The sequence below is a fragment of the Triticum aestivum genome, chromosome 2A (genome assembly GCF_018294505.1).
Source record: "Triticum aestivum cultivar Chinese Spring chromosome 2A, IWGSC CS RefSeq v2.1, whole genome shotgun sequence".
Lineage (NCBI taxonomy): Eukaryota > Viridiplantae > Streptophyta > Magnoliopsida > Poales > Poaceae > Triticum > Triticum aestivum.
Genome location: NC_057797.1, coordinates 763,106,909 through 763,120,332, shown reverse-complemented (window position 1 = coordinate 763,120,332; position 13,424 = coordinate 763,106,909). Strand labels below are relative to the sequence as shown.

The following is a 13,424-nucleotide window of genomic DNA, read 5'->3' as shown; positions in this document are numbered from 1 at the left end:
GACCTGACGAGCGACGACGAGGATGGTGACGCATGAAGACGGCGGGTGTGACGGCTTGGGCTTATGCGGCGCGCGGAGCAGGAGCTCCCGAGCGTAAGCGCTGGCGTTTGAGCTCGCGCGAGTTAGCTAGGGCCAAACAAACTGGGTGATTTGTTAATTTGCCACGCCTTACTTTTCCCTTTCACAATTTACCACCCATTGTCTCAATGATGGACGGGCCCGGACCCCACTGTCATTCTCGGGAGGAAGAGGGGGAGGGGGGGGAGGGGATTATGAAAGAGGAGGTAAGGGATGGCAAATTATCAAATTTGCCAAACAAACTAGGCCACCCGGCCCAGACGGTCGAGACAAGCCCGTGTGCCGCCGCCCTGCACCGTTCCCACCCTCCTCCTCTCGTTGCCGCACCACCGCGCCCACGCCACGCCACGCCACGGAAAGGGAAGCTTCCAGAGCTCGCGCACGCAACCAAAACCCGAATTCCCCTTCCCCTTCCCCTCTCGCGCGCCCGCCCTCCCTCCATCGTCAGATCTATCCATCCGTAAGCACCCCACCTGCTTTCCACCCGATCCGCGCGACCCTCCCGCCGCCGTCGCCGGCCCTTCATCTGACTCCCCCCTCCCCTCTCCGCCTCCTCGCCGCTGCAGGTGATTCCGTCGGCGGCGGGCCACATGGCGTCCACGGCTGCGGCGGCGCTCGCGGTCACGGACGAGCTGGCCCTGCCGCTCCGCGCGGTGGGGGACCTGGCGGCGGCCGCCGGGGTCTCGCGGGAGGAGGTCGTCGTCATCACGCAGTGCGCCTCGCTCGGTCGGTAACGCCTCCTCCATCTCGCCCCTTTCCCCCTGTCACCCGAACCCGTAGCCGCGATTTCGCTCAACCGTAGCCCAGCCTATGCTAGGGTTAGAACCCGCCTCATGTTTAGACTATAAAATCCGAGGCAGAACATTTGGCTGTTAGCGCACCACTCATGGGCTGCCATATGAATTATCTATTATTACACGCTATGCTATGTGTCCCGGCATCTTTCTTATGGACAAACAATCCAGTTGCTGCGGAGTTCGCAAATCAGGGAGTAAACATTTCATTATTTTTGCTCTTGATGGCTTTTACTTGGACTTTCAGTTTCAGCATGCCACATCCTTGTATAAAACTTAACTCTGTCATGCACCTGTTTGCGCGTATGCCTATGATAGGGTTAGGACCTGCTGCACCTTTACAATAAATACATCTGAGATGATAATATTTCTCGAGGGCTAGGTTAGAATCAGATGTGAGATTGCCCATTGCTTGTCAGCATACTACCTGTGGCTGGTTCTAATTTGGTCTTGTGTTGTGACTTCACTGCTGGTTCAGTTTTGATCAATCTATGTGCACTCCTGGTATGCTTGATTGGGGTTCACCTTTGCTGTTGTTGTAGTTTCTGATTTGAAGCTTATGCCTCGCATGCTAATTGCCCAGTTCTCAAGTGTCACTCTACCTATCTATCTGTTAAATATAAGCTAAGATAATACACATAAAACACATACTACCAATTGAGAAAGGAAAAAAAAAAGGTTGGTATTCTCGCTTTAATCGCGAGAGAAAAAGAGAGAAAATCATTTTCCCATCAGGACATCACTCATGCACTTATGTAGTGCTAGTGCAAACTATGTAATTTAGCTAATGTCTGTTGAGAGGACAGATGTTTTATTGTGGTGTCATAACGCTGGGAGGAGTAACACATAGCTGTGTTCACTTATCATTCTGCTATGCTTCAGATTATACGATCAGAGCGAATAATATTTGATATCTAGACTTGATAGGTTTAAACTTATTCTACATACGACAATCTTTGCTAACTCGAGTGTTACTCTACACATGTAAAGAATACACAGAAAACACATATGTACTTGCTGGTTAAAAACGTGGAAAAAAGCGACGCCTATATTCTCGTTTCGGTTGGGAGAAAAATATACTAGTATATCTCACAGAATAGAACATTTGGCTATTAGGCTACCACTCAATGGTCTGCTATATGAATTGCCATTACACTATGTTATTTGTCCCAACGTCTTTCTTATGGACAGGCAATCTAATTGTTGTGTAGTTCTAGTTCACAAATCTGGGATTTGACATGCGTTGTTTTTGCTCTTGATGACTCTTACGTAGACTTCAGTTTCAATATGACACATCCTTGTATATAAAACTGAAGTCTGTCATGTACCTGTTTGTAGAACTTTGTTGTAAACATGGTTCTCAGGTGGGACCCGTAGCCACGCACATGCCTATGCTAGGGTTGGAATCCGCTGCATGTTCAGAATAAGTAACATCTGGGGGATAATATTTCTCAAGGGATAGGCTAGAATCAGATTTGATGCTTGCCCCTTTCTTATCAGCACACTGCCTGTGTGCTGGTCCTAATTTAGTCTTTTGTTCCAACTTCGCGGCAGTTCAATTTTGAGCAATCTATGTGCACTCCTGATATGCTGGATTGGAGTTTACCTTTGCTGCTGCTTTAGTTTCTGACTTGAAGCTCCTCATGCTAATTGCCCAGTTCTTTCAAATATAAGAATACACACAAAACACATACGGTTGGAAAACAAAAGGTAGGTTGGTATTCTCTCTTTAATCGCGAAAGAAATTGAGAGAAAATATGTTCCCTACGAGGCTATCCATTCGTGGACTTCAATGTAGTGCTAATTCACACTATGTAAATCAACCAGAATTTGTAGTGTCAACATACCATCCATTGTGTCTCAGAAGCTGGGGTGTAAACGCTTAGTTTAGTTAGTTGCATTCGGTTCTTATTATGCTATGTTTCTGTATGCCATATCCTTGTACAGTATAAAATTCAGTTTGTCATAAATCTGATATATACATTTGTTGTCAACATGGGTCAGGTGGGAAGTTGCCTTTTGATGATGCATCGGTGGGTGCTGTTCTATCTGTCATAAAAAATGTGGAGAGCTTTGGGGATAAGTTGGTTGCTGAAATTAGCCGAGTGCTGAAAGCTGGTGGAATTGTGCTGGTACAGAGCTTCACACCCTCTGCTGATCAGAAGGTAAATTGTGTGTCTGTTTTTGCTCACATTCACTGTATTTTAAATTTAGCACAGCCTGATTCTCTATTTTCCTCTGCATTAGCCAAACAATTATATCGAGCGCCAGCTACTCATGGGTGGTTTTGTTGAAGTGCAAGCTTCTGCCACAAGCTCGCAGGATAGTGTGCAATCTGTTACTGTGAGTATGGCACATTGTGTTAAGGCTACTGTACATGCTATTCTCTATGATAAGTGCTAACTCGAATCACTTGCAGATCAAGGCAAAGAAGCCCTCCTGGAGTATGGGTTCTTCCTTCCCCCTGAAGAAAGCAGTAAAGGCTCTTCCAAAGATTGAAATTGACGATGATGATGAACTGATTGACGAAGACAGCCTCTTGACTGAGGAGGACTTGAAGAAGCCACAGCTTCCAGTTGGTAAAGCCAACAAATCCTCGATCTTGTTTAAATATTGTGAAGATGTTCTATTTAGGTTTAGATGCTGAAAGTTTTGCTGTTGCTTCATCAGTAGGAGATTGTGAGGTGGGAGCTACAAAGAAGGCGTGCAAGAACTGCAGTTGTGGCAGGGCCGAGGCTGAGCAGAAGGTGGAGAAGCTGGGGCTCACTGCAGAACAGATTGATAACCCTGTCTCAGCTTGTGGCAGTGTAAGTACAATTGCTTCTTTGTAGACATAAAATGCCAAATGGTGATTTCCACTGGTCGTTGCATGCATGTGGTCAACTGAATATCTCACATTATTCTCTGTGAACCTGCAATTTCAGTGTGGGTTGGGCGATGCGTTCCGATGCAGCACCTGCCCATACAGAGGCCTGGCGCCGTTCAAGTTGGGCGAGAAGGTAACCAATCACTCTCTTCAACCCTAGCTAGACTCATGAAGTTGGTTTTGTTTCGATGTGATATGCTTGCTGACTCCTCCGTTTCCTCTCCAGGTTACCTTGTCTGACAACTTCCTCTCAGCCGACATATGATGATGGACAGCAGCTGCGGATATGAAATGCGCCTTGTTCGATTTGTTGGTTCGTTAGGAAGATATATCTGCGTATTTTTCGTGGTGATGGTGGTTACAGCAAAAGAAGAGTGCGTTTGGAGTAGCAGCTCGTGTTAGCATGTCGTGCGTGTCCTTGCTCTCCCACCTAGGCTGAAGCGAGAATTGGATCGTGTGTGCGCCTCTGTATTCGGCAAGAAGATTACATGCATGTAATTTGACGAAGAAACATATGATGGAAAGACTTTGGTCTGCTACATGTTCTTGTTTTGCTCCCAAATAATTTACCTGACTATATATATTGGTATGTGGTTTATATTGGAATCTTTAAAAGGACTTATATTTAGGGATGGAGAGAGTAGTAATTAAATAAAAGGTTAACAAATTCTAATTATTTTAAATAAACTTAACCTTCCAATGTACTTGTAAAAAAATTCACAAAAAGGAAAAATATCTTGTTGACTTCTTTTCAGAAAAGACAAAGAAAGGTCAAAATAGTGTGAATAGTTACCTATAATAACTAGCAAACATTTTTTTTGCTTTGAAGTCAATGCTGGTTTTCTATTCGTGAAAATTTATATACTTGTGCAAAAGAAAGTCAGGTTTATTGTGAGTTTAAAAAAATCAGGTTATATATAAAAACTTTCAAACTTTGTTGACCTTTTCTAATTATTAATTTCTTTTGTCATATGAGATGTATAAGGTATTTCCCAGTATCTGTGTTATTTTGCCATATGTTACATTAGTCATTGTACTATACACTTGGGTTGTTGTGTGTTAAAGCATCTACAGCAGGAACCCGCAAATTTGGGTCCTCAAACGTCTGCGGATGTGCAAGCGGATAGTGATCTGCCAGGCTTTAAAATTTACCATTTGCAATCACATACTTTATTTTTAAAATAGATGATCATCACGTCTGTCTTGGGCCGGCGGGGCTGTCAGAACACACCGAAAAATACTTCAAATTTTCACATCTGTATTAGGCCCATCTAGCCGCATGACGAGCAAGTCAGTCAGCTTAAATAGCCGGATCATCCAGAAGCGGTAGGCTTTTGACATCATTGCATACTTTCTTAATAGGATAGACCATCAATACGAATGATATATACTTTCTTAAGAGGATAGACCATCAATACGAATGATATATATTTATCACATAGAAGATTCATAGTCATGGTTGACGAGGGAAACATTCACGTTAGCATTGTTTTATTTTCTTCTAAAATAAAAATTTATTATCACCGTAGTAAGGGTATCAATATATACTAATGAGACGAACTTGACACTCGATGAACAGTCGTCGATCAATGAAAATGCAATCTAGTGTCAAGTTATCTCGTTCACGCAATGAGAATTGATTGACCTATGCAACAACATAGAAGCTTGCTGTCATCCGCCGACGCGGCTATTTAAGCCGGCCGCGTCCGCCTCGCGCGGCTACATGAAACTAAAATTTGGGTGTGGCAATGAGAGACAAATGAGCTTCAGTGGCTGTAGGTGGGACCGCTACGACTTACAGCGAGGTCGGCGGACATGTGCAGACACCCGATATCCACATCATTTTTGGACTGGATATGAGAGAGGCCGTTGTCCGGATGTTTGAGACGGGTTTAGATCATCCGGCGGATGCTCTTAGGCTGGTCATAATGGGAATATCGTAGGTAGTATCATGCATGCCAACTAAGCAATCTTGATGAAGTGACATGGAATTAAATGAAAAAAGAGAGGCTTGAGTATCATATCATGATACCGTATCATATTAAATGATGTGCTAATTTGTGTCATGCATGACAATAAATGTAGTCCTATATGATACCAACATATGATATTATGCATTAGGGATGTAGTATCATACGCTAGTACTCCATCCTTTCCGGTTTATAAGGCTCAATTCAAAAATCTCATCAATCAAGGTAGATGATGAGTGGTGAAATATTTTTTGTAGTTTGCAAAAGCATTCAATTAATGCTTTTGTTTTTCTCAAAAAATTATGTTTTCAAATGTATTAATTGCAATGCATGTATGCATAAAATGCATGTATTGATCAGTTTTCTCTTAATACTTGAATGCAATGATTTAATGCACCTTGAAGTCTGAACATGTGATAGGAAACAACCAAATTAAGCCTTATAAAATGAAAAAAACTAAAATTTTAAGATAAACCTTATAAACCAAAAAAAAAGAAGTATCGTATGTATGATACTACTCTATGATTCTCGTCGGAAGAAAAGTGGGATGTAGTAGTAGGAATCGTTCGAGGCGTGGATGAAGCTAACTTTTCAGACTGAAACCAGCCGAACTCCTAGTCATAGGACCAAACCGGCCGGACCGGTTCGCGCCGCACCACCTAGACCGACCGACTTGTCGTCGTCCACCATTGGTCACGCGGCGTGTAATATTTTAACTTTTTCTCGCCGCCTCGCTTTCCTCCTCCTTCCCTCGAATCCTTCGTCGCCCAGTCGTGGTCTCGTGGAACCACTCCACCACCACCAGGTCCGTCCGCTCCGCTCCGCTGGCGACGGAGATTTGCGCCTCGGTTGCTCCCCCTCTTCCTCGCCCCCTCCCGCTGCCGCAAGCTTCGGCCGAGTTCCCGGCCGCCTCCGATCTCTCATCATCGCTCCCAGACCCCGCCGCCGCCGGATCTGCTCCGGCGATGGGGGAGCAGCCGCCGCAGCAGGAGCCGCTCCTCGAGGTACTTCTCCCCCCTTCTTCTTCCCTCCCCTCTCTCCCCAAACACGCTCGCGCGCGAATCGGTAGGTGCCGCCAGCGGTTTCGAGCTTCCGCACCCTATCCCCCGTCCCCGTGTGCGCGGTTGGACCGTCCCGGACGCTGGCTGTCGCCCAAGCTTGGCCCCCATCCCCTCTCCCGGCCCCCTTCCGCTCCGTTCAGCGACATGGTAGGGATGAACACAACTCACGAGCAATGAGCGGGGCAGCACAATTTTTTTTTGGCGATGAAAAAGGAGTTTTATTTCAAATTGATAAGAGTTACAGTCGAGATACATGGTGTTCCTAGATGCATGCACACAGCCGTGGTACACTCCATGCGACTATAATTCATCTTGTACATGATGATAGAGTTGTGAGGAGAGCAGCACAAGTCATCTGCTCTGCTCTATGCAACTCATGAAACAAACAGTGCTGCTGTAATTCTTTCCCTGTTATTATTAGTCTCACGGTTTGGCTACGAAGGTTGCTCTTGCTCCTGCAGAATAGGGCTTTGATGTCGTCAATTTGGCTCGAGATCACACTAGGCTGTGAGGCTGTATGTAACCAAGGTCACCACTAAAACATACTTACTGCAAGGTCAATGTAGACAGGAAATTTTGGGCATGTTTGCCTTTATTTAGGCTAACTTACTTACTATATACTTCTTCAGATATGCAGCAGGTAGCTACAAAGGGATTAATAACTGTAAAGTATGCAGAAATTCATCTCAAAATTGCTCCTATGACATCAGCCTCGGTAGATTAGGGCCGTGTTTTCAGTTTATGTTACTTGGATTGTGAACTGAGGCACCAAGTGCACTAGTCTCTTGCGAAGGCCCATTAGTGGAAACCTATTTTAAACATGTAAAATCCAATGCTTTATTTTATAGCTCACCAATATAAACTAAATTTCTTAAAACTCAAATTATTGTGCGTATGGATTACTGCACTCCTGTGTTACCAAGGCCACCAATAATTGTTTCTGACTTCGGTCAAAGTTACTCTGTAAAGAGTGATATTTATACAATCTGTAGGACAAACAACAACTCAGAACTCTCAAGCCTGCGTGCTATGGTTAGCAACACAATGAAAACATTTTAAATTATCCTGCAGCAATGCGCTAATCACCATCCTCCTTCCGTTTAGGTAGAACAATGTGTGACGTCCATACCGGAAGATCATGAAGCCACTTGCTGGGGCTGTGGTCTTCGGCTCGTTTTTTCAAGTTATTCACCTGTCTATAAGTGTGGCTGGTGTGGAGCAGTCACCCAAGGCAACCAAACTTCAAGAAAACCTGACAGTGTATGCTTTTCTCACTGGAGGCGTTTCCGGGATGGGTTCTTTGTGATTGTGCTCGTCCTCTTCATGCTCTTCGTTATATGTAAGTTCTAAATCTCTCACTGTCATTTTCTGAAATGAGGACTTATCTGTTTATTCATGTAAGTTATGGTTCTAATATGTTTGAAGTGTTCCATAGAACTGCTGTTTGATTTTGTTTCCTTTTTGCCGTTTCACAGGTGGCGGGGTCTGGGCGGTGTATCCAGTTGTTTTCTCAATCAGCATCTTCTGTGGCATGTTTCACTGCACAGTCACAGCTCTCTTATCTATATTTACAATTGCAAGTTATTGTTTGGCCTCTTTCAAGTCTGCTGGTGCACCACCAGGCATACGTTGGGGAAGCTATCCCATGGTTGGAAAAAATGATCTTGAGAACTATACTTTCTGTACATATTGTAGTAAACCTAAACCCCCAAGAGCACATCACTGCCGATCTTGTAAAACATGTGTGATAGACATGGATCATCATTGCCCATTTGTAAGTTGGATAAATTTGACCAGAATGATATATTGATATATTTTGCACTCTGTTGTATCGTGAATTGTTGCTAATTAGGTTTGTCTTGTTTTATTTGCCTTTTTGTTGTGTTCATCTGCAGATTGGGAACTGTGTGGGAGCTTCAAATCACCAAGCTTTTGTCATTTTTCTCATCTCTGTGGTCACGAGTTGCAGTTATGCTGCTATTATGACCATTTATGCAAGTTATCTTATATGGCCCCCTCTAGAGTTTCCAAATGTATCATCATATGGTCAAATGGGTTCTAAGAAAGTACTGATGGAGATCATTACTAGCGTGGCCAGTTCTGCATTCTTCTTATCAGCAAGGGGTATAATTCTGGTATATCTTGCATTTGCCAGTCTATCAGTTAATGCGGGTATAGCTGTGTTGCTGTGCCAGCAACTTAGCTTAATATATGAAGGAAATACATATCTTAGCCATATAAGCTCACCAACTGATATTCATGGAGAGAAAGGATTGCGAAATCTTGTTCGATTTTTTGGGTGCCCCTACCCTCTTTCTAGACTATTGTTGGGCTACACCAACACTGGCAAGTCGCAGAACAATTCAGGCTCAAAACTTCTTTAGAGGTATGCATCCCATTTCTTCAAGCAATGTTTACTTACCTGGTGTCATTGTTTCATCCTTTCATATGTAGACCCGCTCTTGTATGCACAAGATAAATCTCCTTTCAGTTGTCCCACTTTTGTTAAGTTGATATACAGTACACTCCACTGTCAATTTTCTTTCCACTTGGCCTTATCAAAATGCACAGATTCGGTATTCTACATTATGGGCTTCAAAGGCCTCTTTGCCAGTTGCACCTTTACATATTCTAACTAAGTAGACTAGTCTGTGACAATAAAGTAAATGATTAATTGACCACTACTTGCCGGTGGTTGGTTTATGTTATAATACTATTCAACGTGTTCTTTCAAGATTGGTGGTGGATACACCAGTATGCACTATAGGCTGTTTTGCCAGCCTTCAGGACTGTATATTGATAACTATGAATTCTCATCTAGATTATGTAATTAGTGGGTCCCTTCTAAAATATCATAGCGTTGTTGCAAATGACAGATCTTTGCTGATTTTACAAACCTGTTTGACAGAATTTGGTAAATTGATTAGACCAAGGGAATATGTTTGAAGGTTTCATTGTGTGACTTACTGAGCTATATAATGGATAAAATGGTTATTATTTTAATAGTAACTTTAGCTGACCACCGCACACAGAATGGAAGGTGGAGCTAGTTAGTAGCCTGTAAGGCATCTGGCCATAATACTATTGGTTCCTCAGTTTCCGTATTCTGTAAACGCCAAGCAATCATGGTATTTTCTGATCCTTCGAATCGTAGACTGAAACAGAGGTTTTGTTTACATGCAGGCTCCATTGCTGCTGCCCAATAGCCAGTTAGTCTGTACAACTGAAGCTGGTGATGTAAAATAGAAGTGATGTACATGATAATTCCTAATCTATAAGGGGGGCTTTGTTACAAAGATTTTCTTTTGGATTCAGTAGTAAAATGGCTGTCTTCAGGTGGATGTTTCACTGGTCTCGTTGCTTTACTCGAACAGATGCTGAAATACAATGTGGTCCTATCTGTTCATTTCCTACAGATGATCTTGCTGCTCTGGTGAATTGCAGTATCTGGAATTCTGATAGTGGTGGAGTCTTTGCTCCAGTAGAAATCATGGTGAAGAAGTGAAGGTTAATTGTGATTTACAGTGACTCTGAATGATGCTGTGAAGGTGCAGAATGCTTGGGCGACATCTCTTGGCTGTCAAAATATACTGACATGTATAGGAAAAGAAACCCAACACTTGTTTTTCTTTAAACCATTTATATTAATCATACTGAAGTAGCCTTGGTAACCATGGTCGTCAACTCCATACAACAGGATTACCTGTGCTGTAATCCTTATGCATCTAGCGTTGTTGAACAGATGCGCATCCTGTGATATTAACGTATGCTGTGCATCATGGTCGCTAACTTATCTCTTCTTGTCAGTCAATACATGTTTGCTGTCAGCACCATACAGGCTCCGGTAGTACTCCCTCCATTCCACAATGTAATACGTCTACGCTTTTCGAGATCTAAGTTTGACCATGAATTTAACCAACGAGACCAACGGAATTGATATTTTTCAGTCGGTTCGTGTGTTCCGAGGCCCTTGCACTGGCTGCAGATTTGAATCTTCATCGAGTTTGAATACTGATTTTGTGGTAGAGGTAAATCACTTGAAGGATAATTATTTGCGCCCCTCGGGAGGGAATCCAACTTTGAAGCACACAGCTTCGCCAAACTGGGCTCCCTGTTGGACGTCATGTTTGGTTTTTAACCACTCCTGCTATTATTTGCATTGATGTCAAAATGTTAAGTCTTAAATAAATGGGGGTGATTTCTCAAAAAAAAAGAGGTGTAGTCATTTTTAGCTAGAACATGACATCGGCTCGGATGCTGCTCTGCTTGTCCGCCCCGATCCCATGAGGCCCCCAATTGTTTCTACCGTCATTGAGCTACTCCATCTCTTCACTCCCTTGGCGGCCCCATGTTTCTTAACTAGATAATGCCCCCTGCATTGTTGCGGAACCTTGTTAGAAGAAATGCACAAATAAATAATTGCTACAAATGACTAAATCTAATTGAAATCAAATATAAACTTTTGAATTATATGACAATCAAGACAGATGGAGCATCTAAAAAGAGAGAAACTCTTTTCAATAAAGATATGCATAAATAGTTGCTAAAAATGACTAAATCTAATGGAAACCAAATATAGGCTTTTGAATTAGCAACTATAATATGATTTCCATTTCTTTGTCACTTTCTGATCACTTTTGTTTTGGTGTTCAATAATCCTTAACAAAAGTTGTGTTATTTGGTCTGACGCATACTCTATACCCTAAACATGCGAGGAGCTATAAGATGGCCCTAGTGCGGTTGTTTCTATCAATCAGTGTCTACTCTCAGTGAGGTTGTTTCTGTCAAGCTTGACATTGCGAGAATACACAAGTTCCTGAGACTCATACTAATTGTGCCACTGAGTCGATGCTCGAACTAGTTGTGCATAGCATCGTCACCTTCATGTCAAAGCAGGCAACATCAAGCCACTCGTTGCACAGGTTGTTACACAACAGAAAGTAAAGTACCTATGCTGACAATTTTGAAATTTCTACTCACATATTGTGGCAATGTCACATCCCATCGCCACTATTTCTAACCCTTTTTGTTGGAGTGCTTACCATTAATCCTCAATTGTGAAAGTTAGATAAGAAATAAAAATCAGTCTTGATGTGTGAAACTGTATCTTCAACGGTAATCCAACCGGCTTATTAGATCGCCTGAAGTCTTCTTCCTAGATCTGCACAATTGCTTTTGGATATCAATCTATTCCTACCCCCACACTTCCTTCAGTTTTGTACCACTTCATTAGCCATTATGCATTAGGCCTTGTTCGGTTAATTCCCACCACAAGGGGATTGAAGAGGATTGGAGGGGTTTGATGCGGATTTTGACTTGCTGGGGATTTAATCCCTGCCAATCTGCTCCAAACCCCTCAAACCCCGTGGAACCGAACAAGGCCTTAGGGAAGTTTGGACAATTTAAGAAGCTCGAGCTGATTATGTCTACAGATGTTGTTAAGTTCACGGACACAACCACATATAGGATTAAAACCATAAATGCATTTTTCCAAGGATGGATTTTATTGGCTCAAAATGAAGCATTAAGATGATACGAACACAATGAGTACACACCCGGTCTCTGCATAGTTAGAATGCACACAACCAACACCAACACACGCATGCATGCACAAAAAATAAAGCTATGTGCAGGTGAGGAAAAAAGAAACACCCCAAAGCGACCAGTTCTGTGTTTGACAAACTGAATAATGAGCATATCTGCACCAACCATCTCATGACACCACACGGACGATAAGGTTTCTTCAATAGCAACCTCTTCAGGAAAGCATCGACGCTCAAGTGTCGTCGTCACCGAATCCAACCACACAAGGCAAGAATATAGGTTTTCACCCTGAAGAAGCAGTTCGAGCATATCCGAGCAATGCCTTCAACAATGTAAGGACATAAAATGATCACCATTGCCAGGTATAACCACCTTGGGTTAGACCTAGGCTTTCACCCCGGAGCTCGAGTGGCACCACCATCGGCATCACTCATGTATTGTCGTCACCACTTTTTTGTGATCCAGCAGCTACATGCCATGTGGTCGCAATCGCTGCACAACCATCCCTCCGTGTCAAGCCATCTTCCATAATTTGCATCTCACCGTCGAAGTCAACCACCGAATCTAAAGAAAAGAAACCTCATGAAGACTTTTCAGTGGTAATTACACAACAACAAAGCCGATGCACATCTGACCTTGATCAGCACAAGGCGGGCGATGGGCGACAACCTAGCCTATGTCAGGACAGCCCACTTGCCAAGCAACCATCGTACGCCGGAGGACTGCAGGGAACACACTGCAACATCAAAGCCTTCGATTCCTAGAGATGGGGCACCAGAGGAAACCGAAGCACCAGTTCCATCTGCAATGTGTCGTCGTCCTGCAAGGGAGCAGGCGCCTCAGCCAGGGACATGCGCAGCAGGTACCTGTTGCCGGGCTCCGGACTCGGGAGTCCTGATGGTGATGGATGGAGGGCGGGAGAGAAGTGGGACACGACCCTAGAAACCTAGCCACCACCGTCTGGAAGCCGCTGCCGACAACGACGACGAGGAGAAGGCCTAGTGTGTTGGCATCGTTCGGTCGCCTCGTGCTAGGGCACCAGTTTTCAGGAGTAGATGCAAACCAGAAATGCATAGCGAGTGTGTCATGTAAAAACTCACATGTGAGAGTT

At 43.5% G+C, this 13,424-nt stretch overlaps 2 protein-coding genes across 4 annotated transcripts; both read left to right on the top strand.

Moving 5' to 3' along the window:
* The first annotated feature begins 347 nt into the window (after nt 1-347).
* LOC123191020 (anamorsin homolog) lies at nt 348-4,279 on the top strand. Of its 3 annotated transcripts, none has more exons than XM_044603772.1 (8): nt 348-538; nt 645-804; nt 2,877-3,037; nt 3,120-3,215; nt 3,292-3,468; nt 3,539-3,679; nt 3,797-3,871; nt 3,965-4,279. In XM_044603772.1, the coding sequence occupies exons 2-8, from the start codon at nt 669-671 to the stop codon at nt 4,001-4,003; spliced, it is 825 nt and encodes a 274-aa protein (XP_044459707.1). In that variant the 5' UTR covers nt 348-538; nt 645-668; the 3' UTR covers nt 4,004-4,279. The 3 variants fall into 3 exon arrangements, with proteins under 3 accessions (XP_044459707.1, XP_044459708.1, XP_044459709.1); XM_044603773.1 differs by having other exon boundaries at nt 444-538; nt 3,292-3,451; nt 3,543-3,679; XM_044603774.1 differs by lacking the exon at nt 348-538 and having other exon boundaries at nt 545-804; nt 3,292-3,451; nt 3,546-3,679.
* A 2,328-nt stretch (nt 4,280-6,607) lies between these two features.
* LOC123191019 (protein S-acyltransferase 11) lies at nt 6,608-10,497 on the top strand (the record flags this gene model as incomplete). Its single annotated transcript, XM_044603771.1, is given in 5 exon segments — nt 6,608-6,712; nt 7,874-8,108; nt 8,245-8,543; nt 8,665-9,155; nt 9,953-10,497. Coding segments are annotated over 4 exon segments (1,062 nt in total). The 3' UTR covers nt 9,154-9,155; nt 9,953-10,497.
* Between the last annotated feature and the right edge of the window lie 2,927 nt (nt 10,498-13,424).